The following is a 27,507-nucleotide window of genomic DNA, read 5'->3' on the forward strand; positions in this document are numbered from 1 at the left end:
AAATACACACCCACACTAATCAAACCAACAAGACACAAGTGAGGGGGGAGGAGACAACACAGGGCACCAGGTGCACACAATCAACAGCAACAGACATGGGGAAAGGGGAACACTTTTCAACATAAAACCAGCAAACAGAGACGGACAAACTAAAACACAGACAGATGCACACACTACATACATTTCACCACCAACAAAGCTACACAATTCGTAACGGAGGCCGAGATCTATGGCCCCAAAGATCACCTCCGTTACAAGCTCTCACATAGTTTGTTTCTTTTTGAAACTTGCATACACCACATTTCTGAAATGCTTGTAGTCACTGTGATGTCGGCCATTGGTTTGCTTGGTGGATGTATAAAGAGAACTGAATACAGCGTTGGAGGTGGAGGACCATTCATTTCTATGAAAGTTGCTCAGTGGTGCATGGAGCCGTAAAGCTGCAACGATTGTAGGTCATACAAGTATACGGATCATAGAACATCCACACTTACGTTTTCCTTAAGAACCCCCCTCTGATCACCTGCTCTCGGCTCAGGTCAAATGAATGGAGAGATTTAAAGAACAGCTATACATGTCTTTATAGATTCATAGGTTTAGATTTGCAGTCGCTTCTTTCCCAATGTAAGTCAATAAGTAAAAGTATTTTTTGGCCCATATGACGTCACGGACTAGAACGGGGGTGTAGTACCACCGTTTGGCCACTAAGGTTATTTGCTTCAATGGCTGGCGCTATATTTTTGTTCTTCATAGCTGGTCTTGGATAGTTATTTGTTCAAACTCGTGGTGTCATTTGACTTGTAAGAATACTGCTTTGATCTCAGAAGCTTCTGTAAAGCTCAGTCCTGCCATTAAAAGTGTGGCCTGATCCGTGTTCTATCCCATGGGTCAGAAAGAAAGAAAACTCAATGACTTTGACAGACTGAAACAAAAGCATTTCCCTAACAAGACATGGATGTTCCATTTATTTTGCACTGTTAAGCCTCCAACAAAATCTGCCTGCCGTTATTAGCCTGAGTGCTACTCTTCCAGAGCGGCACTCGGGCACAGGTAATCCCACACTACTTCGGGTGGAGATTTACCATTTTCCACCACTCTACCTCTGTTGGGCTTGGTGTCAGAGTCACTGAGCAAGCTGATAGTGCCACACAGCTGTCAGCTGCTGCACTAAAGGGTGACTGAATTATACATTCATAAATGTCACAATCTGCTCCTCTCATACTTTATTTTGGAAGTCCTTGAAGAGAAAATTCTTCAAAAAGGGAAGTAAGTGGTGCATCTTTAACATGTGTATCACGGTGGGAGTCCATGTGTCTGTCTGGCTCTCTGAAGTGTTTTACCTTTTGGAAAGGATCATTTTTCATACTAAGCTGACAGCTAGCTTGACCTCAGTGCAGCATGCTAATTTGATTGTGATACTGGATATTTTCTCTGTATATTTATTTGGTTTGATTCTAAGTAGGCATAGCCCCCTTTCATGCATTATAAATATATACGACACAGTACTGTAAATGACACTAGGAGAGGTCGGTCTAAGACCACCAACGTTGAAGTAAATTACACTCATATTTGTCACATTGTGTTATTAGATTCTCAGCGTGCATCATTTCCTCCTCCTTTCTTTCTAGAATTGATCTCACCATGCCTTCTGTTCAAACTCACATATTCACAGAATCTACTTGAATAAAATACAAAATACCTAGCTTGTTATTCCAACATATTTTCTTGCACATTTCACTTGATTCTCTGGAGAGATGCAAGAGAAAAAAGATTCTCTACCCACCTTATTTCACGCTGACTGAGACAAGACTACACAGACATGCTCCTTGCTTTTATGTTTGTTGGCTTCATTCTCCGTCTGTCTCTAGATTTTCATAAACCAACAAAACTGCCTGAGGCATGACTAACAGAAAAATACATAGTTGTGGCGGCACAGGTGCTACAAATGACCTTTGGTGTGTATGTATGTACTTCATTGTGCATCTGTGTGCATGTTTTTGCATAATGATTTTGCTGGCTGCTGGCCCTTTGCAGATAAAGCCTAGTCTTCTGGGTGGGGGGGCACTTGTGGGGGGCTTCTATTGCCTTTCTGCTATGCCAGGGGGCTTAGGGAGCTGAATGGACCCCTAGGCATCAGCCCAACACAATTAGGAAGCCTAGGCAAACAGTGCCCACCTTGTTTGTATTGTTCTGTTATGGGTTTAAATATCCAAACCATGTTCAATTGTGCTTGAATGAAATATTCATGCATGTTTTTTGTCACAACTACTTGAGCGATTTACCCTATTATTACTCATTGTATTTGTGGGCAAGTGGGCAATGCTTATCTTTGAGCCCTGACATACAGCATGGGGGGCAATATGTAAATAACATATCATAGGTCTTAGTATTGCAGATAATAACTTTGTTCTGGTATGCTCTTATAGATAGTGCTTTTAAAGATTCATTTCACCACATTTGCATAATTTTGCTTGCATTTTTGTATGAAAAAAAGCGTAAAAATGTCATTGTGGTAATTCGGTGATGTTGGTTTCCAAATATGAATCTTAATAGTTTGTTTGAGTCTGACTTTTCATCGAGGGCCAAATTGTGTCAACTACGAAACATTTGCAAAATCTTTTTTGTCCTATTTACTAGATATTACATTACGATAATAGTTTCTGGCTTATTATCAGCATGTTAACATTAACAAGAATATAAGCTTGCTGTACAGAGCAGAGATTTAGACTTCTCAGATAGATAACTTCAATAAAATATGCCAAATAAATACCCAACTGCATAGCTATGTATGCTACGGGTAAATGGGAATGCATGTGCGTTGTGTGAACTTTCCTGATAAGGTCTGATTTATATTTCCTCGTGTTTTTGCCTGACACAACATCTCACATTTGACCATTACATAAACTCCTGTTGGTGCTTTTGTTTAAACATAAGATGGTGTGGGAGTTTCTGAGTAGGATTTGTAGGTTTGTAATTACCTGCCTGTACAAAACAACATCTTGGCACTTGTCCTTTTAGCTGGATTTAATTAATGGCAGCATTAAAGGAAAGGCAGACAAAGGAAGCAAATGGAAGGAACAAATTGCAGCTAAATTGATTTGAATAGTAAGGCCTTATCTCAGCAGTCCATTTATTGACAATGCTACAATGCAGGTAATGCTTTTGTCATACCTTTTCAGTGTTTTATGCTATGCCCACACACTTATTAAACACTTTTGGCTGAAGTGAGAGGGTTGTCCTCCACCTCTTGAATAATATTTTACTTAATAATGCTTTGCGTACAACAATACATGTCACCAGCGGATCAAATTCTTACCCCTTCCACAATGTGTGAGGTGTTATCTATCCGGGTAAACACTTGTCTGTGTGGGATTTATTGGTTGCAGCGGGAGCGTAGGAGCTCATCACTTTCGTGCATGGTGGCGATTATGTGCTTTACAGGGCTATCGGCACATTAAAGCCTGACCTACTGGAGGCTGTGTGAGATAGTGTTTGCAGTAGACATGAAAAGACAGCAGACACACAGTAATAAAACAGGAAAACAGTCATTTACATTAATGCCACATTCTCTTTATCCTCTTTTTGGGTTGTTTGCTGTTCGAAACACAATCCTATTTTGGGTTTAGGACTAATTCATTTGAATTGGATCTAGATTTAACAAATAGTAACTCGTGTAGCTTGTTTTGTGGAATCTAGTCTAGGGTCTTACATATATACACAATACCGGAGAAAAAAAGGGGAGAAAATGAGTGAGTGTGTGGGCAGGGTTGGAGGTGCGCTGGATTTGCTGTGTTGGGGGATTGGAAAGAGATGGAAGGAATGTAAGATGTGCATTGGAGTTGTGTACCTGGATCTCATTAGGGAGGTTTGCTTTGTCCGCTGGCTCAAAGGGACTCATTGCTGCACAGTTTCTTTCAGAAGACCAGCGTGATTGACATCTCAGCAGTGTATAAGGCATTAGAGGTGATATTGTGGTTGTTAGTGTGGGCAGCGATGGAGGTATTGATTCGTATTTCTATAGCAGGTTTAAGAATTTCAGAGACTGTTGACAAAGTGGCTCCAAATGGTAAACTCAAAGCATAAATAAATGTATACTCCAGTAAGATAAGAGGATAGGGAGTAATGGCTCCTGTTGAGGAAAGGTATCTTTTCTCAGCTTAAAATACCAGTACTATGGAAAATAAACAGCTACATAAAGGCTATGATTACATTTTCCATGTCAGAATCCTGTTAATGGCAAAGAAAGTGTTCACATACAAGAAATTGCTTTGGTGTATTGATGTGTTGGGAAAAAAACTAAAGAAATACATTTCATATATATAAAGAAATACTATGAAAATATACGACAATATGTGTATGGGATGTGCAAAGTTCACATTATGAATACAATAATACAAAAATATATGCCATATACAGAGTGTGTAACGTATACATATCAAGACAGATTAGAAGATATTAATGTAACATGACTGACTATTGGGAATGGGTAGATTTTTAAAAGATATTTCACGAGGAATAGAACCATATAGAAAAGTGAGCATTGGCAAAAATCATAATATATTTGTGGACTTCTTGTATTCAAACCCTTAGTAGAAGTTTCAGACACTAGTGAACATTTAGATTAATAAAACAAATGCCACCCACATATTTTGTCGGTGGAGCCTCAGATAAAAACGTAATCCAATTATAATCCACCCTTGAAGCTTTTCTCTAAAACTGCATATTGATATGTTTGTTCAAACACATGTTTTAGGGCGAGACATGTTTTGAAAGATATAACTTCCCGAGGATTTCACACGTCAGCACTGTTTTTTTAATTTACAATGCCTCACGGGGTTCCAACTGCTGAAACAAAAGCAACATTTTTTATGAGGGACTTCCGATTGTTTGGTAATTACATTGTCAAACTGGATTAATGTTAATACATGGCACTTGCACAGCAATAATAACACGCCGTGTCTAATTCCTTTAGAGCTGCAGCTGTTTTGATTAGTACTAGTCTTTATTACATGGGAGGATAATTTGATGATTTTTCCTATGGGTCTTTGTTGTGTTTTGATAAATGCAGTCTCAAAAACCTAATTTGGCAGTAAAGTGAAAACATAGAACTAATTATCTCTTTTGCTTTTGTCTTATTTGCACCCTCTAGGGTCTCGTCTTCGCCAGGAAGACTTCCCTCCCCGCATTGTGGAGCACCCATCTGACCTCATTGTGTCCAAAGGGGAACCAGCCACTCTCAACTGTAAGGCCGAGGGCCGCCCGACCCCCACGGTGGAATGGTACAAAGACGGCGAGCGCGTTGAGACGGACCGCGACAACCCCCGCTCCCACCGCATGCTGCTGCCCAGCGGCTCCCTCTTCTTCCTGCGTATCATCCACGGGCGACGGAGCAAGCCCGACGACGGCAGCTACGTGTGCGTGGCCCGAAACTATCTGGGCCAGGCCATCAGTCACAACGCGTCCCTGGAAGTAGCCAGTAAGTCCCGTTTACTCTTCTGGGTGTTGACTTGTTACAGGTCATAGATCTTTCATAACACACATGTGCACACATTATTCGAGCAAGGTTTTGAAAATACACATAACATGTACATTGTAGAAGTATACCAAGTTTCTTATTTTCTTATAAGGGTTAATACTGAAGTGGAGGTTGCATTTACCAAATATTTTTGTTAAAGTGGCCAAATCGTGCTCTTCTTATTTTTCCCTTTCCTGTAGTGTTATATAGGTTTGTGTGCATGTAAATGGTCTGCAAAGGCTCAAATCCAAGTTCACTCCAGAGGGAGTCCCCCCCCCTGCCTGAAACGCCTCCATTGTAGTCCTTTGTTTACTTATTTTACATGATGACATCACCATGTCACGCTTACGCCTCTATTGGCTAGTGCTCCAACACATTGTACGTGATATGCTAAGTGCAGGACATCTCTAAGCTGTTGACCAATCACCACAGAGCCGGCCAGCTAACCAATCAGAGCAGACTGAGCTCTGGTTTCCGACAGAGGGTGAAAAGAGGTGCTGCAGCACAGGCAGTATGAGAAAATTAAAGAGCTTTTTGAACATTAAAGCATGGAAACATGTCACAGTGGAGGGACACAATACAAATATGAACCTGTAAATTAGAATAGGCCTCCTTTAACAATGACCGAATAATCTAAAGAGGGTCTGGCATTTTGACAAATTAGAACACAAATGTCATACTCTGCTCACTGAGTGATGACATGAAAAGGTCTCTGTTTTCTCTCCATGCCATTTTAAATGCAAAATCAGAACTTGTTTGTATAATAAATAAAGAAAGAAAGACACACACACAGTGAGCTTCACAGTTCTCGTTAATTGTAAAATCAACAATATATTGTGCTTTATACCTTTTTTATCCCTTTATTGGCATTCGGCCTTTCAAAAACAGCAACCGCACTGAAGGCTGCACCTCTAAGATTATTTACAGACATTCAAAGCTTTGTTCAGAAGCTTCAGTAGAAAACTTCCAATGTAAAAAAAACGCAGACAGTGAGGAGAAATGTGCTGATTTCTTTTCAAAACATTATTAGATTTAAATGACAGACTTTACATGGTAAGCCTATGTCTAACTGTCATTTATACAATCAAAAGAATATATATTATGACAATATTTTAGGATCCTGTCCATCAAAATAACTGACAATGAGACAGTCTAATGCAGCTACTGCCTATCTTTAATAACCAGGCACGATATACAGATAATAACTGTTTGAGCTCTCATCTTAAGCATTTTAATTGATTTCCCAATCTCTCAATGTGCATGATGATTGTGGTGATTTAAATATCCATCTTCAAAGAAAGTCATATTTTTTGAAAATGTCTGAAAATACTTCCTCAACATGACCTTCAAACTGCCTTTTTGTTTTGAGGAAATACTTTTCATCTCACATCACAGTCCTGATAAATTTACTTTGATTTGAGTGTCTTCTTACAACTCAACCAATAGCATTGATCTAAATAGACATGAAACATTATGTACATCTTAAAGCCTGTTCAATTGTTACTTTGCTTCCTTGCATTTTATAGCTAAGGGACAGGTGTACGTTAACAATGCGACCCTCCTGTCAGAGAGGCGGCAGCTGTGTCTCTGCTTTGGTCCCCAGGTTTTAACAAGTGCTGAGCGTGTTCCTAACAGGTGACAGTAGTGTCAACTCGCTGATTCCTGGAGCTCTAAGTGTCAAGTGTGTGCTGTTGCCATTTAAAACAGCCTTTCATTGCAAATTGTCTAAGGCAGGAATCTGTCAGGTTGCATGCAGCAGCCAATCATATGTGTGTGTGTGTGTATATATACGTTTGCTAAGGTGATGGAATGTGTAGAAGCAGGCAGAGGGCACGAGATCATATGGTTTGTGTATCTGGTAAAAAACAAGAGTTAAGTCCTGGGGCCTCAAATATAAAGCTTTGCGTAGGATTCACGTGGGAAGGTGGCTTACGTAGGACAAAGCAAATAAATACGGACACAAATATTCCGATTTATAAAACACTGCGCACGCACGTCCTACGCCGGTTTCCCTTTTATAAATCACAATCAACTTGAAATGCGGCGCAGCTTTTGCGGGCTTCACGTAACGCCCATATTTGCCTATGAATAGTCACAGAAACGCTCCGTATTAATATTAATTTAGACTGACTGCATGAAGAAGATCACAGGAAATGACGACAGAACAGCTAAAAAAGACATTTCACACCGTGTCAGAGGTCGGTTCTTTTGGGGAGGTGGAGACAAATCACATTGTTTGGTGGATGCAGTTTGAACCAGAGATCCAGAGCATGGAGGTCGGATCGTCACCAAAATAAATAAATAAGTGGTCCGAAAAAAGTTAATGACAAAACAAATAAACATAACCTTCCTCAGGCAGTGTGTCAGTGTGTTTGTGCCGGGGACAGGAGACACCCCCATGATGAGAAACTGTAAGAAATTATTGGAGTCATGACGACTTGATCTGAATTTTTATTTTTTTATTTCGTGGTTTGTGTTCCAGCTGTCAATCAGCTGTGCGCAGCGTCTCCACTGCACCCTTTGCATCTCAACCCCCCTGCAGCAACTCTATCCACCAGTTAAAGGAAATAAAACAAATGTGTTGTGTTGTATTAGCTGTACAATTTACCACATATGGTGTTCTTAGTTTCCATACCTCCGGTGTTTTATGAGCGACTTATCAAGTATTGGATGTTATTATCAAAACATGATTAAACATAGAGAATACATTTCTTAACAAGAGAAAATAATCGAGGGGTGATCAATAACATTTCCGTATTTATTTATTTCTCCAAGTTATGTTTTTGTGTGCACTGAGGGGTCTCAAACGGACATTTGTTTAATCATTTTAAGATTGGATTTAATAATTTTTTGAAAATGACTTCTTCATATATGATACATGAGGTACTATTTTAATTTATGGTATTATTTTTACATATTTCTCTCCATTCTTCCTTCTGCCAACGGTGTCGCAGTTTCTCGTCTCTCCCGTTTTTCATGGGTCAGAGTTTGCGTGGAGGACCACACATTTTCCCGTCAAGTTTGTTTTTTATAGATTGCTTAGAAACTGAAGTACGCCATCTTTTGAGCGTACGCAACGTTTATAAATGAGACCCAAGGACTTTCCACATGCAATGGTGTCTAACTACCTTTGGCCGCGTTTTGTTACACGGCTTGGTGAAATACTCAATTCTGATTGGTCACTTAGGACATTCAAAGTGCTGTTTTGTGATTGCAGATTGCTGCTAAAGTTAGCAGACGGTGGCTTAGGACGCTCTTATCGAAGGACTGTTTGCAGTCATATCACTCGGCAGAAAGAAGTCTGGTCAATTTAATGTCTGTTGTGGCCATACAAAATGTATTGGTTTCCATCAGTCAGAAAACAATATTGAATACTTTTTGAATACTTATATATTTGTGGAGGGCAAAACACTGTGGTTTCGCAATTGCTAAACTGTCCCCAGAAAATAAAAATAAAAAGAGGACATAAATCAGCAGAAGAAGACAGACAGGAAGTGATCTCTAAAGGGACACTGTATGGGCTCTAGCAGTTTTTAAAGCATGGGATATTAGTCTTAAGTTACACTCTGATTGGCATTAAAACAATTCTTACAAGTCTCACTTGCCTTAGGAACCATGTTTTACAGAAATTCACTCTTATTTAACGCAACCAACAAGGTTGTTCTAAGGATGAACATTCGTGATTATCCCGTGAGTAGCTCACATATTGGTTCTTAATCAAATGAGTTATAAAATAATGCATTGTTAATAAAGATAATCACTTGCTAGTTCATTTGTTAAACCTATTGACATCTATATGGCACTTACGGAGAATGCAGTGCTTTCAATCAATGCAATTCTTAATGTATTTTTTTTCAGTTATCTTGTTAATGTTTGTCAAACACTGAAAGCAACTCTCCTCTCTCCACTCAGAATGACTCAACCTCAAAAGTATGTCATTAGAATCAAATAGATCACAATAAAGTAGTCGGCATTTGGAAAGACTCTAAAGTTAGGACATTTTGTTGATAGGGGTTAACAACCAATGCCAGGCCTTCACTCTCTGCAAAGCCCCCCCATCCTTATACTGTCCATCCCCTGCTCTGCTCTGCTGTGTCAGCTTACCCAGGCTCTGTCTCCTGGGCAGATATTCCGCAAAGGTTTTAGAATAATAACACCCCTCTAGTATCCGTTTCACCTTTTGCATTATAATGAAAGAGATGGTCAATCGTATCACGGTAATGCCAGATCAGCATTTTAAACCCAGAGAAGCTCGGCCCTCAAGGGATAGAGTTTATTACTCTGGAGTTCACTAAATTTGCTGTCAGGTTTTAAGGTCGAGGGAGGAGGTGGGGGGGGGGGACACACAGAGAGGACTTGTTGAAGCTGCCTGGATGAGTTATGTCTCCCTGCTTCATCCTGCAGAGGTCACGCAGATTCATGGATCAGCCTGGGGCTGGAGAGTTAAACAGAACCCCCTTTAGCTAAAGTGCTGAGTTGGGGAGTTTATAAGAAGACTGGGGAGTGTTAAAAGAAGGCGTGACCTTACTCTGTCAATACACCAATGTGTCAGGTCATGTGTCTGGTTTTGTTAATGTGTGAGTTGTTAGTTTTCTGAAGGGTTTTAATTGCTTAAAGGTGGCTTTGACTAAAAGGGACGGTGTTTGAATAATGACAGCTTTTCATTTGTTATGGCTGGTTATGGATACTCTGTTGTACACAGTAAGTGGATGCTTTTGGAATAATTTTCTTTGACGAGCACCATTTTTTTTCACACACACACACACACACACACACACACACACACACACACACACACACACACACACACACACACACACACACACACACACACACACACACACACACCATCAAGTATCATCATGAAACGTATGAAGTATGTCATTCGAAAATCACACAGGCAATAATACTGTGTTATGACACTTATAGTAACAGAGCAGAATAATGGAAGGCATACAACTCCATTATAAGGAGTACTCACGGTAGGTGTATCAAAAAACATTTCATTGTTTTAATAAAAATGCTTCACAACATGTAATAAAGGAACACTTATGTGTCCTTAGTCAACAAGTTTAGAAAACACATTATTTTTTCTACACGGTTATCACTTTTAAACCTATTTCTACACTGACATTAAACTGACTATACTGCAGCATACATCATGTCAGTTTACATGTCACCCAGCTACAGTGAACACAACATCTGTGCGCATCTCTGGAGCGTGTGCCAAAGTGTTAAGCACTTCTGTATGCACACTCACAGGTGTACTAGGCAGGTAAAACACAGGCTGTTTAAATGGCAGCAGCACATCTGCACATGTTGGATATAAACCAGTGTGTTACTGCTAATGATGAACACATCAGGTCGGGTGTTTGTCAGTGTAACAGTCTGGAGGATGATATCAGACTCCACTCTGTCACTTTTCTTTTGAAAGCTGTGAGTGTAGTGGATTTATCACTAAACCATTTCACAGTCTGTTCCGCCGTGCTGCCAGGACTGGAGAGAATGAGTTGGTGCTAACACTGCTAGCACACTAGCTTTGGACTGCTGGGTGGAGGAGAGTTTTATGCCTGGGGAAATGTAGGGGCGCTCAAAATACCACATAATTTAGTTTTGGTCGTAGATATATTACGTATCATTTTGGCATTCATCTGTCTAAAAAACACCTGACGTGCTGTATCGTTTTTGAGTTTTATGCATACATCATATTATGTGTTATTTGTTTGCCTTTAATAACGGCATATCCTCTTCCCATGTGTTAAGGTTGTGGTTTTCCAAAGATATTTATTATTTAGTTTTGCGCAACATATTTTTACATTGCACTTTTTCATCCTGTTTCATCTTATGTCATCAGAGAAACAAGCTGAGCATACAGAATGTTAGCCTTTAGCTTGTCGCCCCTCTCCCCTCTTTCCACAGGGGAAATACTGATTTTTGCCCGCTTAACTCGTGAAGAATTAGCATAATGCCAACATTTTATTGACCAATTACTGATATCACAGCTGTGATATTACAAAACAAGCAAAGCACATGTCATATTTCAGCATCAATCAAAACCACATCAACCAGAGTAACCAATATAAAACTACAGCTTAACCTTAGCAGGGTTTCTATTTCCCTTAAACAATTTGAGCTCCAAATTATCAAACTACTATCAGCCTTTTCCAAGGAAGGGTGTTCTTACCTTACTCTAAGGCCAAGCAGGTACCTTTAGAGATCACCAGAGAGACCAGGAATTGGGTCGAAATGTACAAAGTACAAACCAGTTTTATTGGGTTTTTACAAAAATAGAGGATTACAAGATCCAAAAATGCAAAATAAAAATACAAACGTTTTGCAAAGACACAAGGTCAAAGGACAAAAGCCTCCCAAGAGAACCCCAAAAGAGTCCCTATTCTCCTTATACACCATATGTTGTAGTCTCTTCCCTCCTCCCTCTCTTCATCAGGCATCATCCCCTTTCCTCTCTTTGAGTGAGGAGGTCACATAGGTTCAACTCTTACTTAATGAACAATTAAAATGTAAAGTAAAAATTAAACACATTTAAGACTATAGTCATGATATGCAATTTGAACAAAGTGAATAAGAACAGTTTTCATGAAAGCAGATGAAAGTAGATTTCTTTCAATTTAAAATATGCAAACTTTATACGTTAATTTATTAACAGAAACAAACTTAACAAAACTGTCTCTATTGTCTCTAAGATTTGTTGGTCCAGGATGTTGGTTCAAGTCTTTACGCATCCTGTGACGCATTGTCTTCGTCAACCATTGTAACCGCTCTCCAGGTGTCAAAAACCACAAGGCCGTCCTAGAATTGTGTTCGAAACTTTATGCTTTTCTTGCACATTCTAAAATGCACAATGAGCATAGGTCAAAAGTTCAGGATGTTCTGTCTGGTTTCATATGTCTACTAAGACATTATTGACAAAAATACTTCCTTTCCATCAAACCAAACTAAAGCCAATTTAGCATTTTTAATGTAGGTGAGGTACGTGAGGTCTGTCACAGCCACTTAAACAGCAGATCTGTCAACAATACTTAGATATAAACTTAAAATATAACACATTTTTAATACAATTCTAAATGTAGTGTTTGCATGTAGATAATAATTCCAGTGCAGATATGATGGCATTAGTTAAAACGATGAATAATTAATGCTCTGCACTTGTCCCTACAGATACACATTTAACTGTCATGACACAAGATTGGCTGTCTCAAACAACTTGTCATTTTATATAATATGATGAGTTCATGGACTCCCAGACGGGGAAGGCGCAGCACATTGAAAAATAAAATACCAGTGAGTTAGTTATTTGATCTTTTATCAACAAAGTAAATGTGAAAGCTACAGCAGGAAATTAATTACTCGTAAAAGCCCCAACTCGATTCTGAATGAATTTACCGCATTATAACTTTTACTAACGCCGCCAGGATTAAAGTGCAGTAAGGAAGAGACGATGAAAAGTGTGTAGACGGCTGACAAAAGACAGGCTGACAGGCTGAAAGCAATAGGAGCGGGAGAGGAGTGACAGACGGGAACAGACGAGAGAGGGGAAGAAGTGTCTGTCCTTCAAGGCACAGAAGTGAAACTACTTTGCAGAAAATTGAGGGGACGTGGTGGAGACAGTGACAGATGCAGTATGTGCCGGTGCCTGAAGCGTGACCACGGGGTCGTAATACTGTGTAAGCACACACACAACATGCTCACAGCAGACACACACGGACGAGTGAAGCCTATTTTCTTGAAGTGAAAAAAATGAAACGGGGGGAAAAAAGGCATGTAACTCAGTTCCTTTCCAATAAATGTCACAGAAGACACTCAGCATATTTTTTTCTGCCTGCGGGGGCTCTAGAGGACCCTGGGAAATGAACATATGTCCTATTGACCTCGGCCACTTGATTCAATCATGGAGAGCTTTATTGAGGTGAAGGCAAAGTCACAGCCAGTGTACTCTAAAGGTTATTGGATAGAAGACCTGTTTTTTTTGAAGACCAGATCCAGTAAGAGAGAGGAATACATGATGTTTTTAAACTAATTGGACACTGCCATTTGCGAGAGGAAAGTGATGCTTGTGGCAGGACTGAAGGTTAGGACACAACACTGCAGTGATGAAGTGATGAGCCACAGGGAATGACAATGGTACAGACACACAACGTCACATAGCATGAAAGTACAGACATTAACATACAATATATCAAAATGATATTTTGATTTTCAATATTGTAATTTCACATCAGAGTCATTCCTCTTTTTGATGATCCATTATATAAATGGATGTACATGAACTTACCAAACTCTTTTAGTGGTGCCTTTACCCAATTTATTCACATTAGCAATGATTATTAAAAACAAAGATCTTGATGTACTTTGTGTTAACATCAATAGTCAACCAATATACAATATGGATGATGGGATATTTAATTTTTCTCGAATTCACCCAGTCTTATCCGGATCCTTCCATTTGGATATTTTAAATGCTTTATTTACACATAACACTAATACTTTTTATTTAGAAATATAGTATTTGGATGAACATATAATCAGAACAGAACTGAACAGAAGGAACATTTGGATAGTCATATTTCTCCCCTCCCCAAACAGATGTTGCAAATATAATTGTTGTACCTCATAGTCCAACATTGAATCCTGGCACTTTGTGTAACACAAAATGGAATGAGAGATTTTCAGATGTCTTCTCAATTGTTTTCTTATTTTTTTCCCCTTCACACTTAATGCCAAATGAATTATCTCCTGATATGTTATTATCTGGTTGGAATAGTGGCTTTAAATAACATTGACATTCAAATTATAAATCAACACATGAATGCTTGGCAGGTTGTTCTCTTTGCATGTCTATTCACCCTGTCCAATTCAGGATTTGTGCATAAATGCATATAATTATCAAGCTGCACTTTATTAACGTTATACTTATTGTAGATTCAGACGCAGTTAACTTTTGTGATCCACACATTTTCAAAAACTCCTGTGTTTTAAAGTGAAAGAGGCAACACATTATTACAAAAGAGGAATATAACACCTTTCAAAGTTTACATATTTTTTGTTATACATGATCCACTTCTTCAATCCAAGCAGTCAACAACGGTTTAACCTGCCCTCCTCCCAACAAAGGGAGCCACCCACTAACAAAATAACAAAACAAATATTTTATTTGACTTTGATGACTATGACAAAATACATAAAAAAACACATTCAGAAAACTCAATTAAAGATTTGAATGAAAAAATAAACTGTTTAGGTTTGTATCAGTGAAATTTAATAGTGAAAAAATCCATGAACTAATGGCTCCCCACTTCAAATGGCTGTCACTGTAGTCACTCTGGATGAAAGCAAAAAAAATCCTAAGTGGCGGTAGAGCGGTGCGTCTAAGAAGAGTTGTCATTTCCTCCCGGACTAGGAGTGATAGACATACACACATTGTAAAAGCCCCTCATTCACAGTCAGATATCAGTGTTTATATGCAATTGACTGTGACAGTTTGTGAATGCTCCTCATCCTGTCCCCCCCCGCTCCCTTGTTCTACTTCTCCCAGTTGGCTTTCGGTTAGATCAGTAAGTGAATAGGAATCACACTCCGGGGACAGCTGGTTTGTGTTTACAGTGTGGAGAGTGGGCCCAGTGCGCTGCAAGTATTGTCTAAACAATTTGAGTCGTTATATTCCTGCCTAAGGCTCAGCGTTCCCAAAGAGGCAGATCTGTGCCAGAACGTAGGGAAAGAGTTTGTTTGGCTAGCAGCGGCACGGTGAAAGGAGAAGAAAAGGGAAGTATTCAAGAGCGTCTGACAAAAAACATATGGCTCCTCGGGTGTGTGGTAATATTATTAGAATGTAAAGTTCCGTCTGTGTGGGTACTGCGCTCTAGATTCATGTGTGGAACAACAGTTTACATCTTTGCACTCTTTTTCAGATGATTTACTTATACCATTAATTATAAAATAAATTGTTTTGTTTGTATAGCCTTTAGCAACAGGAGCCTTCATTTTAGAATAGGGGTGTGTTTTAGACTTTGTAAGTAAAAATATATGCATATTTTTTTATGTTAAAATATGCTTATCAGTGTATTATGATACTGTAGTTATAAGCACTCATAAACGTTCATAATGCTCCAGAACAATATATAACTCAACGTAATTCATTTTATAAATCTTTATACTTATAAGGTCAAGTGTCATAACACTTCTTCATTGCTGTTTAAATGAAGATAAAAAATCATTTTAGATGTATTTATTTGTATTTGCTTTACTTAAATCACTTGATAGTGACTTATTAGTGTGTAATTTATAATACACCCCTTTTTTACCTTAAATCACCCAATACCTCCTCAGAATGGGTATTATAACATTCCCTATAATAAGGAATGCATTATATTCCCTGTTGTTATATCATAATAACAGTGATTGGAATGCATTATAAAACAAATCAATAGGATCTCTGCAAAATGTAACTAAGTGACACTCATGTACTTTAATTCTACATTGCTGTTAACAGATTATAAGTATGTTCATGATGCGTTATCGACATCCGCAACACAGACAGTATTAAGAAAACATCTAGTTTTTCAGTACATGGGATCAAAAGCTGCCAGGCGCTGTGAATTATTTACATTACTGTATAGGCATACTGTATGAATCTTTATTGGCTGTGTTGCATGTGCGCACTTTTTTTTTCCTCTTATCCTTCTGAGGATAAGTTGCTGACGAGGAGAGACCAAGAGAGAGGAGAAAGAAGTAGCCTCGTGGAGTCAAACCAACACATCTGTCGTTTGAAGACTTCTATGTGGGTGAAATTGTGTACACATTGGGTGTTTCTTCTGCATGCCCCCCCAACCACCCATCCAAACCATGTTGGATATCATATTGTCTTGAGCAATCTATTCAGCTCTGGTTGTTGCTGGGGAGACACTGTTTAGCTCAGCCCATTTCCCCCGACACTAAATCTTTTCCCCCATTTCCCGCTCGCTGCCGGTTGCATTTCCCTGCAGCCTCGGAGCCATGATGCAGCCATATTTTATCCATTTCCGAATAAAGAAAACTCCACGCTTGCCGTGTCATATTACTCTGCTGTCATATGTATTTTATTAACTTGTTTGCAATATGGCACCCTCCCAGAGCCAAATAACCAGCGTTTATGTGCTTTGCTGCAGAGATGTTTTCTTACAACTGAAATTAATTAACAGTGAAATGCCGTCATCAACTCACAACTTGCAATGCTGCACTAAATGCTGTAGTGACATGTCTCCTATATTTTACTTGTGGATTTGTCAGTGTGTAAGTATTAAGGGCTTACAGCACGCTTGAGTAATCCCGCTGTCACTGAGAGAAGAGGGATGGTTGTGCGTTTGCTGAGATATTAGCCTTATCCATCGTCTATCTGTCACTCCATAACGTCACAGTCAACAGCACCCAGCAGTCATATATGTGCTCGGGGTTAATGCTATCATCCCGGGGGTCAAAGTTCACGTCACTTTTTCATTTCAACCTCATGTCAGTTTTCATTACCCAAAGCTTTCCGCCTGATCCCGTCAGAAGATCACAATCAGAATCAGCTTTATTGCCAGATACAAGGAATCAGCTTTGGTGTACGGTGCATAGAGAAAGAATAATTACATTGTGAAATAAGAGTAAATAAAGGTTTAATAAACATTATTTCCAAATTATTATATTATGAAAAAAATGTAAGAAATGTTTAATATAAGGAAATATAAATATACAAAAGGAAATACAACAGGAATATGATATAGAAAATGTAATAAGTGCAAAATAAACAAGAAATGTGCAACTTTCACAGTATGGGGAATGGCTCACAGTACGTGCTTCGTGTGGTATTATATCACCTGGTAAAAGTTAACGGTAATTTTAGTTGGAACAAATAAATAAATCTCAGTGCAACCCTACAGTCCCTTCAGGGCGTGAAAATGAAAAAGGAACGCTCTCCCAGATGTGCGCTATATGTAATTGTGGTTTGATGATTGTTTGTTAGTGTTTATGATAAAAATGCCAACTTTTTACACTGTCATTAAGTTAATCAAAATCTTATGTGATCTAGAAAAGGCGGACACTTTGCTTTGTTATTGCCAACCATAATCAAATATTCTGAATGAATACCAGACATCGAAATTGCACATATTTCAACTCAGTGTTTGTTTTTTACAATGTTCTGATTTAATACAGAGAAATATCTACAAAGGATGATAATGGCATTATATGCAGACGGTTCGCTTTTTTTTTTTACTAAACCATCGTTTTTAGTTTCAAATCCAATACACATAATATGTGTATTGGAAAAATATATGTATATCAGATTAGACACCTGAAAAGATGACATATAAAGTTAGTATGCATTTAACCATACATAAAAACACTACTTGATTATATGTTTTAAGATAGTTGGCTGCAATATAACCAAATTAAGGATCAAATCTGAGGTTTGATTGCGTATTTAGTTTCTGCTAGAGAATACATCTCTGCTGGATAAAACCGATGTTTTCCTTTGAGAAAATAAAAAAAACAAAAACAAAATGGAGATATGTATATTATATTATTATTTGATTTTTTTTGGTCTCATGATGACATCCTCATTGCATTTGTCCATCCAAAAACGATGTCTACTTAGAGGCACCATTTCATTTGAAACGTTTTTAGCATAGAGCCGATAATGTCACTGTTCTCCCATAATCCACAGCCTTTGAACAACAACCCCCATTAGAGTTGTTGCTAAATGTGCCTTCTTATCTAATTTATTGACACATCTTGTCTTGCAACTAAGCTTGTTGAAGTAACCAAACTAGCATTTACTAGAAATAAATGCACTGCCAATGTCAGTTTTTATTGCTCTTGGGGCATGAAAAACAAGATTTTAACTTTATTTATTTTTTATCTAGTTTTTTCCCATACATGTATGTCCACTCAGGTGGACAGTATGTGTTTAAGTTTGAACTGAAGAGATGTACATTTATAAAAAATGATAAATAAAGATGTGCAAACTTAAAATTACATTATAATAACTTGAGTATATTGATTTACGGCCCAAAAAGATATTGCAGATGAAGTATTTTCAAGAACAACCAACTTGAGGCACCACGCACAGTTATTTGATGAGTGCTAGTGAAGCCTTGCAGCGGCGAAACCGTGCCGCGCCACCCTAATTGCGCCGCATAAGCACATAGGTGCGCCTCAGATGAGGCCCCCTCCGCAAGGTGTGTCCCCCTCCACAAGGTGAGGCCCCACGCAGTGTGCGTGATCTGCCTGTAGGGAGGGACGGCCCTGGGAACAACAGCAGCAGTACCAGTATGAATTGTAGTTGAAATATAGCCAGTTATGCATGACGTCCACTTTAGTGGACAGGTGAATAATCATAATTTCCTGCAAACATACAATCAATACTTTAATAATTTATGAATTATACTGTAGGATTCCTTAGTTGTTACTTAATGTCACCAACATTGTTATACCTGCAGGGGACGCTTTCCATAAAAGGATTGGCAAGATATCGATGGGTGACTTAGTTCATCTGGCTTCCTGTCGTCCATCTTGGTTTACAGAAATGTATCATGCACTTACACTGACTTTCCACTGAGTAGCAGTGTATGGGATGATGCAATAGGGTCCTATGTAGTGAGTAGCATGAAGCTGCAGCGTCGGAGACTGCAGTTTCAGGACCGCACTCCTAGGACCGCACTCCTAGGACCGCACTCCTAGGACCCTAGTTTTTCGTGACACTGCCACCTAGCGAATTGGAAACATGCATCGACAACCATAGACTGTATATAAAGACGACAACGCAAAGAGTGTGAGTAATGTGAAGTGCTTTTAAATTTTTATTTGTTTAACATGTTTATCTTTGGCAGCCAGGTGCATTAACACACTAACAGTTGTTTTTGTTTTTGAGTAATCAAGCACCTCTTCAAAGACACATTTGATTTGATTTGATTTATTTCGAACGTGTAATACAATACAAAAAAAAAGTTGTAATAATGAAATGAAACAAGAGAATTATGATACTGTAGAAACATAAGCAGTATCAAATTGATAAACTAAATATTATTGACTTACAAATGATATATAAACAAATGATCTAATTACACATCCGAAAAGGCGTGGGACGGAGTTTACACATATTTAATCCCACCCCTTCTCCCAAAAACTAAAATAACGTTTTTGTTTTCTTTTAACAAAATATACATCTAAATGTGTGTATACATACTATATACATTTACAATTATAAACAGATTATATCATTCTTACTACAATATATATATATATATATATATATATATATATTTATGTTGTATGTCAGATTTGATAATACAAATATAAAAGACTATATTTTTACATCTGACTTACAAAATACATTTGTTATTAAAAAAAACAAAAAAATTCTAACAACAAATTGTTATTAATAATAATAATTTAATTTCCGTAAGAAAAACACATTTTCATGCATTTTTAGATCGTTAATAACAAGCATTACAATGTCCAAAGAGACTCGCTGTGTATGAGACTCAATACTCGCTGGTAGTATTTTTGCGGGCATCCAATTCGCTTGGTGGCGATGTTGCAAAACAACTAGGGTCCTAGGGGTGCGGTCCTAGGGGTGCGGTCCTAGGGGTGCGGTCCCAAGACTGCGGTCCTGAAACTGCAGTCTCCGACGCTGCAGCTTCATACTATTGTATGTAGTGGCTATATGTTCAACTATGCGATCAAAACCCATGCATATACAAGAAAACACCTTTTGAATAGCTGTTCACTGTAGTGACCTCTATGCGTGAAAGGGTTAACTGCAAATACCACTTGGCCCCCCTTAGTTAAGTTACACTCAACCTTTATTTCATCAAACAGTTCAAACTATTTAAATAAACTGATTGACAATGGTTTTTATTTTTTGTGCTTTTAATGTAAACAAGGTGCCAGAGCAGAACAGCACACATTCTGACCATAGGGTTAGGGTTAGGGTTCCTTTTTCTTTCATTCCCCTTTTGGGGTTCTGCCTGCCAGCAGCTGTCAATCAAACGCGAAAATTTCTGATAAGACCTTTTTAATTAAAAAACAAATCACAAATATACAGACATTCTTTTTTATTGCAGAAAGGGTTACAACATGTATATAATCATTTATCTAATTTCATCGATACTAGCTACACGGGTATAACTCAGAACAGCTACTATACAGCAGTATGGTTTACCTTAGAGATAAAGCCAAATGCCATCTGCATAGTAATGAGCCAAGATTATTATTGGATACTGAGATGATGGTTATGATATGGTGAGAGCCTAATATTGATTGAGAATAACATTGAGACACGCCATACATTAATAATGTGGCTGATGTAAAAACAATATATATAGGTTTTCAGGGCATTTTCAGAGATACTGCACTTCATGAATACTGTATCTCAATACACAGAAATGACACCACAGATGTGAGGTGTTGCCAGAACAGAAGCACTATTACACTGTTCATACAGTATTGTTCCTACTGCTTACCCACCATGAGCAAAGATTCATCTCTAATAGGCAGCAGATGTGCTGATATACAACATGCAGTGGAATAGGCGACAAAGAGTGTGAGAGGGATGGGTGGTTCCTCAATGGAAAGCTAAATAATGAGGTGAACAATTCCAAGGCACTACAACCATGCTTCTGCCTGCCTGGCTGTCAGTTCTGCATCCCCTATTTTCTGCCATTTTTCCTCCTCCTCCTCATCATCCACCTCCTCCTCCTCCTACTGGAGCCTCGCTTCATCTCTCTCCTGTGGGAATACTTTGGAATGTGCAGACAGGTTTGTGATGGAGCTGCTGTTGTTGAAGCTGCTCACTGAGGGCTTTGATGGCCAGTGATGTGTTCCCCATTATTGTCTCATATACAAAATAGTATGTGTGTGATTCTGTGTAAGGTACACTCTGTAGAGGCAGCACCAAAACAAGGGTGTGTCTCTGTTTCTAGAATACGTAGCCCTATTCCTAAAAACTAGTGCTAACATTAAATATTTAATTTTGCATTTTTCCTTTTGCATTTTTTTAAATGTTGGTCTAATGAATAAAATGAGATTCCTTTTTTTAGCGCCTTAAAAAATTATCAAATTGTACCAGTAATTGAATTGTGTCTGGTATCGCCGACACTGCGACTTTAAGAAGCTGTGCTTTGTTGTCTTACCTTTTATCTTTTGAACATCAGAATTATTTTGTGATGTTGACATTGCATAATTCAAACAGCCACTTTCAATATTTTTCCAACTAATTGTGTTGCTATGTGCGGATGTAGTGATAATTAATATTCACAATCTCTGTGTTTGTTTAGCTGGCAGCTTCCTTTCACACCCAGACACTAAATCCCTTTTTTTTGTGTCATCAAGGCCAATATTCAAGGGTTTATGACTCGAGACAGAACCAGAGCCATCTACTTCTACCTGGCAACCCTGTATTATTATTCAGAAGCACCATAACAGTAGATGTTTAGAGGAGACATGTCATGTTCTCAAATATAGGAAAGAACATTATCTTTAAATGCCATACAATAAGAAAGATGGAATATTTCATCATGCAAAACAGCTCTCAATATAAACGTCCTCTCTGTTTGCTCAATCTCAGTTTTTCTCTGTGAAAAAGTCCCTTTACTGTGCCTCCCAGACTTCCCAAGGCTATGTCGGCAATATAACAAAGAAGCGCAGATACAGACAGCATGAGATGAGGCGCTTGGAGCTGAAAGAGTGGATAAAGCTGAGAGGTAAAGGTAAAGGAAAACTAGGAGACAGTGAAGTGGGACTGAAGATAATTAAAAGGATCTTCAGAGCGATATAGCCCTCAGCACTGAGACGTCTCATTCATTAACACACATATAAATGCCTCTCCGCACGTACATTAAAAGCACATAATGCACCAATACCCACAATTGTGTTGTTTTTATATTTTTCATGCCAATTAGAACACAAATCCGTGTCTCTTCCACACCCTTATTTTTAATATGAATTATGCAAAGCACGTCAGAATTTTACTCATTTTCACAGCAGCAATCTAGCTAGAATTTATCACAATCAAGCATGAAAAATATGCTGCCGAAATTATTATTTTTGGTTTAATATAATGAATTGTGTGTCAAGGAGAAAGATGGAATAACTTGCATATTCATTTTTAGGTTTAAATGTTGAATTGAAATATATCAATAGTACAAATTAAACCTAGATGTAGTGTGTTCACTTGACCTGCATTTATAGAGACTAACACATGTACACATACATCTCATCTATCTGATTTATATCAAAATATTACATATTTGTAGTTCTGAATGGCAGGGGCTTAACAGATGTTATGTATACTGTCCCTTAGTCACTTCTTTTAGGACAATAAATGTCACGCGTGGCTTAGCCCTGCCATCCCGCTCTGATGAAGTGCTGTTTCTGGGGCTAGTAATCATGGCAGTTCTGTCTCAGGTCTCAGAGGTCAGAGAGATGGTAACAGCTGATTTCACAAGCTGTCAGCAACTGGTCTGCCAGCAGAATAATATATTTGTCAGTAGAAGAATGGAAGATAAGAGAAATACCACATGTTACTTGGACAATTCTGTCTGATAGCTCATATTCTACATGATGTTTCTCATTTAATTAATTCAGAATAGGATTTAAATATTTAAAAATGGAGGTGTCTTGCAAAAATATTTATTTACAGTATTTTGCAATACGGAATCAAAGCGCTCGTACATGTATAACCAATTATTCTTTTCACTATCATTCATACATGTGAAACAACAGTATGACACAAATTCAAATTTTTATTGCTGTTTTAAAAACATTATTGCTTGTAAGAAAATGTAGCAATCAAACCCATGCACGATCAAATGTTGCAAGTATAATACATGCACAGGGAGCCTGAAATGAAATCAGTGTCTGTGCAAACTTAATCAGAGGAATGGTGGCTGTGTGTGCTCCATGTTTGATAGCATCCTTAGAGCACCACATTATATATAGTAGCAGATGAATAACAGATGTGTTCCTCTACCCTAATGCGCACATTTCCACGGCTGCAGAATGCTAATGTGGTTTGCTTTTAAGCATAACCACAGATGTATATTTAGATCTATACCAGTGACACAATTTAAACCTAGAAAAGGAAAAACAACATATTTAAACTTTGCTCATCTTACTTTGTAGTTCTTTAATTGATTGTAGTATTAACTCGAGGGAGGCATGTGGTGCAGTGGGTGGTGCGTGGTGTTCGGATCAGGGGGTCACAGGTTCAAACCCCACTGCAGTCAGCATGTCGTTGTGTCCCTGGGCAAGACACTCCACCCCAAATTGCTCCTGTGGGGATTGTCCACAGTATTGAGTATGTAAGTCGCTTTGGATAAAAGCGTCTAACAAGTGACATGTAATGTAGTGTAACTCAATGTCATTTCATCCAGTTTTTCATTAGATTTCATAGAGTCCCTTCATTAAAAACAAGTTTTTCCTATGTTTATGTCTTCTAAAATGTCTGATCTTATCATTTCTGACTTGACTCCTCACATTCTTCTAGTGAATAAGGAGATGTTTGTGAACTTCCCTACAATCTGAGCTTCTAACATACCCCAGGCAAGCTATATTAGTTACATTCAAAATATTAAAAACAAGCCAATCCTGGTCTAATAGGCAAATGCTGACACATATAGACAGAACAAACGTTTTTTACACAACACGAGCAAAGAAACCTGAAACCTCCTGCGCAAAGTCTGAGCCAGAGTTAGCATCAGCATAGTGTACGTTTTAACAGCAAACGTGTATAATGTGCATTTTGTTTGGATGGTATAGGACCCTGAAGCATCCATTCATGTTTACCCTAAAAATCCATTAGATGTTATATGTGTCGCAAACACAGGGTTGCCAACTTTGGGTACCTGGCTGGAGTGAGATTTTGATATCATGGGTTTAATTACACATATGCGCACTAAATGACTGCTATCGTGTCAGCAGCGGGACCTTAGCATATATATAGGATATGTATATACAATATATACAAATACACAATATTGGACACAGACTATAAAGGGCACACAGTTTCATTCACTAATGAAAGTCAAACACATGTTTGTTTCCACTAGTTTTATTGTGTGCCTGTCACAAGCAATTAATTGACGTATCGTACGATAAATAAAAATGAACTCGATAAATTGCCATTTACATGAGGATGTGACTAGCAGTTTGAAAGGATGTACTTGAATTATTATTATATATTATCATTATGTCTAAAGTGGTCATACAACGGTGCCGACAATATTATTCGCGATGATTTCCGGGAAAAAGTATCCAACAAAATTAATTATCGTGAGAGGCCTATACATGAAACACACACACAGACAAATCTACCGACTTACTCCAAACTGCCAAATATATTAATTAACACACTCTTATATACTCTTTGACTCGATTTTGGCCTAGTAGAACAATAAGCACCAGACTTTTACTTTTTTATCATTTCTACTGGATCTTAGATCTGCGCATGCGCAATACGGGTCGGGGATTGACCAACCGGCTCCCACTGCTCTGCTGTCTGTTAACGTTGTTAAGAGTGGTGGGGGCGGGGAGGGACCGGATTGACAGCTTGAGCTGCTGTCAACTCAACATTGTAAATAACCGACCAAAAACGATCGCCGGTTCATCTTGTTTTTGGCGTGACAATAGTTTGGGCAGCGTGAAATTGAGAGTGAAAGCGTGTGACACACGCCAGATGCGTGAGAGTTGGCAACCCTGCGCAAATATGCTCTCAGCAACTGCACTTCAATCTAGCAAACAACAAAAACAAGCTAACTACGCTTAACATTCTAATATACCTCCTAGTTGCTCATTTAAAACATACTCCTCATTTGAGTCGGACATGTATGACTTAATATGTGTATGGATATGTTGGATGTGTCCGCTAACGGAGGAAGTTTACTACACGCAATCACTCACCACTTTGCTGTCTTGATGCACACTGCTAACTGTAGGGCACATGCGTCAAACTAAAGGCCCGAGGGCCAAACCAGGCCATTGGTGGATTTAATTTCGGCCCGCAGGATAATTTTTAATTACTATTAGATCTGGCCCGTCGGTATATTGCACGCACACCTTCACTCCACTTGAGGATTTCCTCAGCTCAGAGCCTGACCCCAAACATTGATGAACTTGCACCGAAGATGAGATGCCAAGTGTCTGGCTTGAGAATCACAGATACCTCATTCACACCAACGGTGTTTAAGGGCCGGTTCGGAGCTGGAGCTTGAAAAGCACCGGGTTTTCCTCTTCACACTGCAGCGGAGCAGCCTCTTAGCTCCGGAATCCGGTTCATTTTGAGCACCAAAAAATTGTCCGGCCAGAGCAAAAGCACCACATACGTCACGCTTACGTCGAGGTGGGGGCAGGGGCAGGGGCGGGATCAACTCCTGAACAACAACAAAAAGCCGGCGTTTTATCCAGTTTGTACACAACGATGGAGAAACTTAACAAGCAGCAGTGGTCCACTGAAGAGACCAGCTACCTACTGGGAATCTGGTCTTCTGAAGAGGTCCAGAGGAAGCTGGAGCACAATCGGCCATTGTTGTTGTTGTCGGTGTCAGCTGTGAGGGGCTTCCGCGCGGTTTGGCTTTATGAAGCAGGCACGCAAACGGTTACTTCATGACGCAAACGATGACGCAATGACGCTGCACCAGTCGGACTCTGGGCAGTGTGAAAAGAGCCGGAGCTAAACCGAAGAACCGGTTCTGAACTGTGTGTGCTACCTCTTCTGATTGTTGTCGTGTCGGGTCCGTCACGCCAGGTGACCTTGCGCTCTGCGTCGGATGGATGGACCCTTTTTAGACCAGAAGACTTCGTCAGGTCTTCCTCGACTCCCGTGTTAGCGGGTGAGACAACAACAACAAGCCACTAGTCGACACTCCCCGAAGGGCGCAAACCGAAATACTTCGTCCGTGCGTTTGGCCAATGAGTACTGGCGGTGTGTCGCTACCTGCGTTACTGGACCGTCGGTGCGTGAGCCTGAGGACCGTCACATTTTGCTCGGCCTCCGACTTTTTTCCCAAGCCTTTGTGGGACTTTTTCGAGATTTTTTTTTCGTGGGTGCTCGTGAAGCTTGGCCTTTCCAACGCACCAGATATGTTGGTCCGTGTGTGAGTCTAGAAAGTGATAATCGTCGAAAAGGAAAAACGGGGGAAAAAAAAAAAAGTTCGATAACAACCGGACACCCTTTTTTTACCCCCATTAGTATTCTTACTCGACGCTTATTTTTTTTTTCTCGGCATTTTCTTTACTTTCGTTGACTAATAAATTACAAATTACAAAAAATATCTGTTAGTAAGATTCGGAAACAATGCAAAGGTGCAAATGTATACACGTGGTATTCGAAGTAAAGTTTTCGGAAATACGTTATTGGTGAGATACTGATTGGTACGTAGAGCTACTCTGACTTTCGGACAGAGACGTAGATAGAGTCTGATTAAATAATGATATGTATCTCGAGGGTAGAGCTAGTCTGATAGAGCATATAGAGCGTGTAGGCGCTGAGCGACCTAATTCCCCGATCTACACTCATGGGGCAAGTGTTGTCGGTCCCGTGGAGAGGTGTACACCGTGTATGTAAAAAGGGAAGAAACTATTATACGCTACACTTGTCTTTGGACGAACTGTTGCGACATCGGGATGGTCGTCCCCACAGTTTGGTCTTTATCGTGTCACCCCGGCTTCTATTATTTTTTGCCATCCTGCTCCCGGCCATGACCAATTGTACAAATAACGTTTGAATTAACGCTTTTTGAATTAGACTGTGTTATCTTGGTAAACTGTGCTGTATATTACTAACATGTTTTTTTTGTATAATATTGTTAATTTGGAAGAGAAGTAAGAGAGAGGAGTAAGGTATTTGTGTGATTTGTTGTGTGTCTGTGTATGTTTTCTATGTTTGTGTATCTTTAGAGTCACACGACGACAATGGGAGAGTGTGGTTGCGTTGATGGGCAAGGTTCGAGGCACGATCT

The 27,507-nt window shown here is 39.1% G+C and overlaps 1 protein-coding gene across 1 annotated transcript in view; it reads left to right on the forward strand.

The window, feature by feature from the left end:
• LOC104954836 (roundabout homolog 1-like) overlaps positions 1-27,507 on the forward strand; it is a 92,875-nt gene that overhangs the window by 17,233 nt on the left and 48,135 nt on the right. The window contains exon 2 of the mRNA XM_010782025.1: positions 5,150-5,476. Within this exon, the coding sequence (XP_010780327.1) occupies positions 5,150-5,476 (327 nt within the window). The remainder of the gene's footprint in view (positions 1-5,149; positions 5,477-27,507) is intronic.

The sequence above is a fragment of the Notothenia coriiceps genome, unplaced genomic scaffold, assembly GCF_000735185.1.
Source record: "Notothenia coriiceps isolate Sejong01 unplaced genomic scaffold, NC01 NC01_scaffold00000495, whole genome shotgun sequence".
Lineage (NCBI taxonomy): Eukaryota > Metazoa > Chordata > Actinopteri > Perciformes > Nototheniidae > Notothenia > Notothenia coriiceps.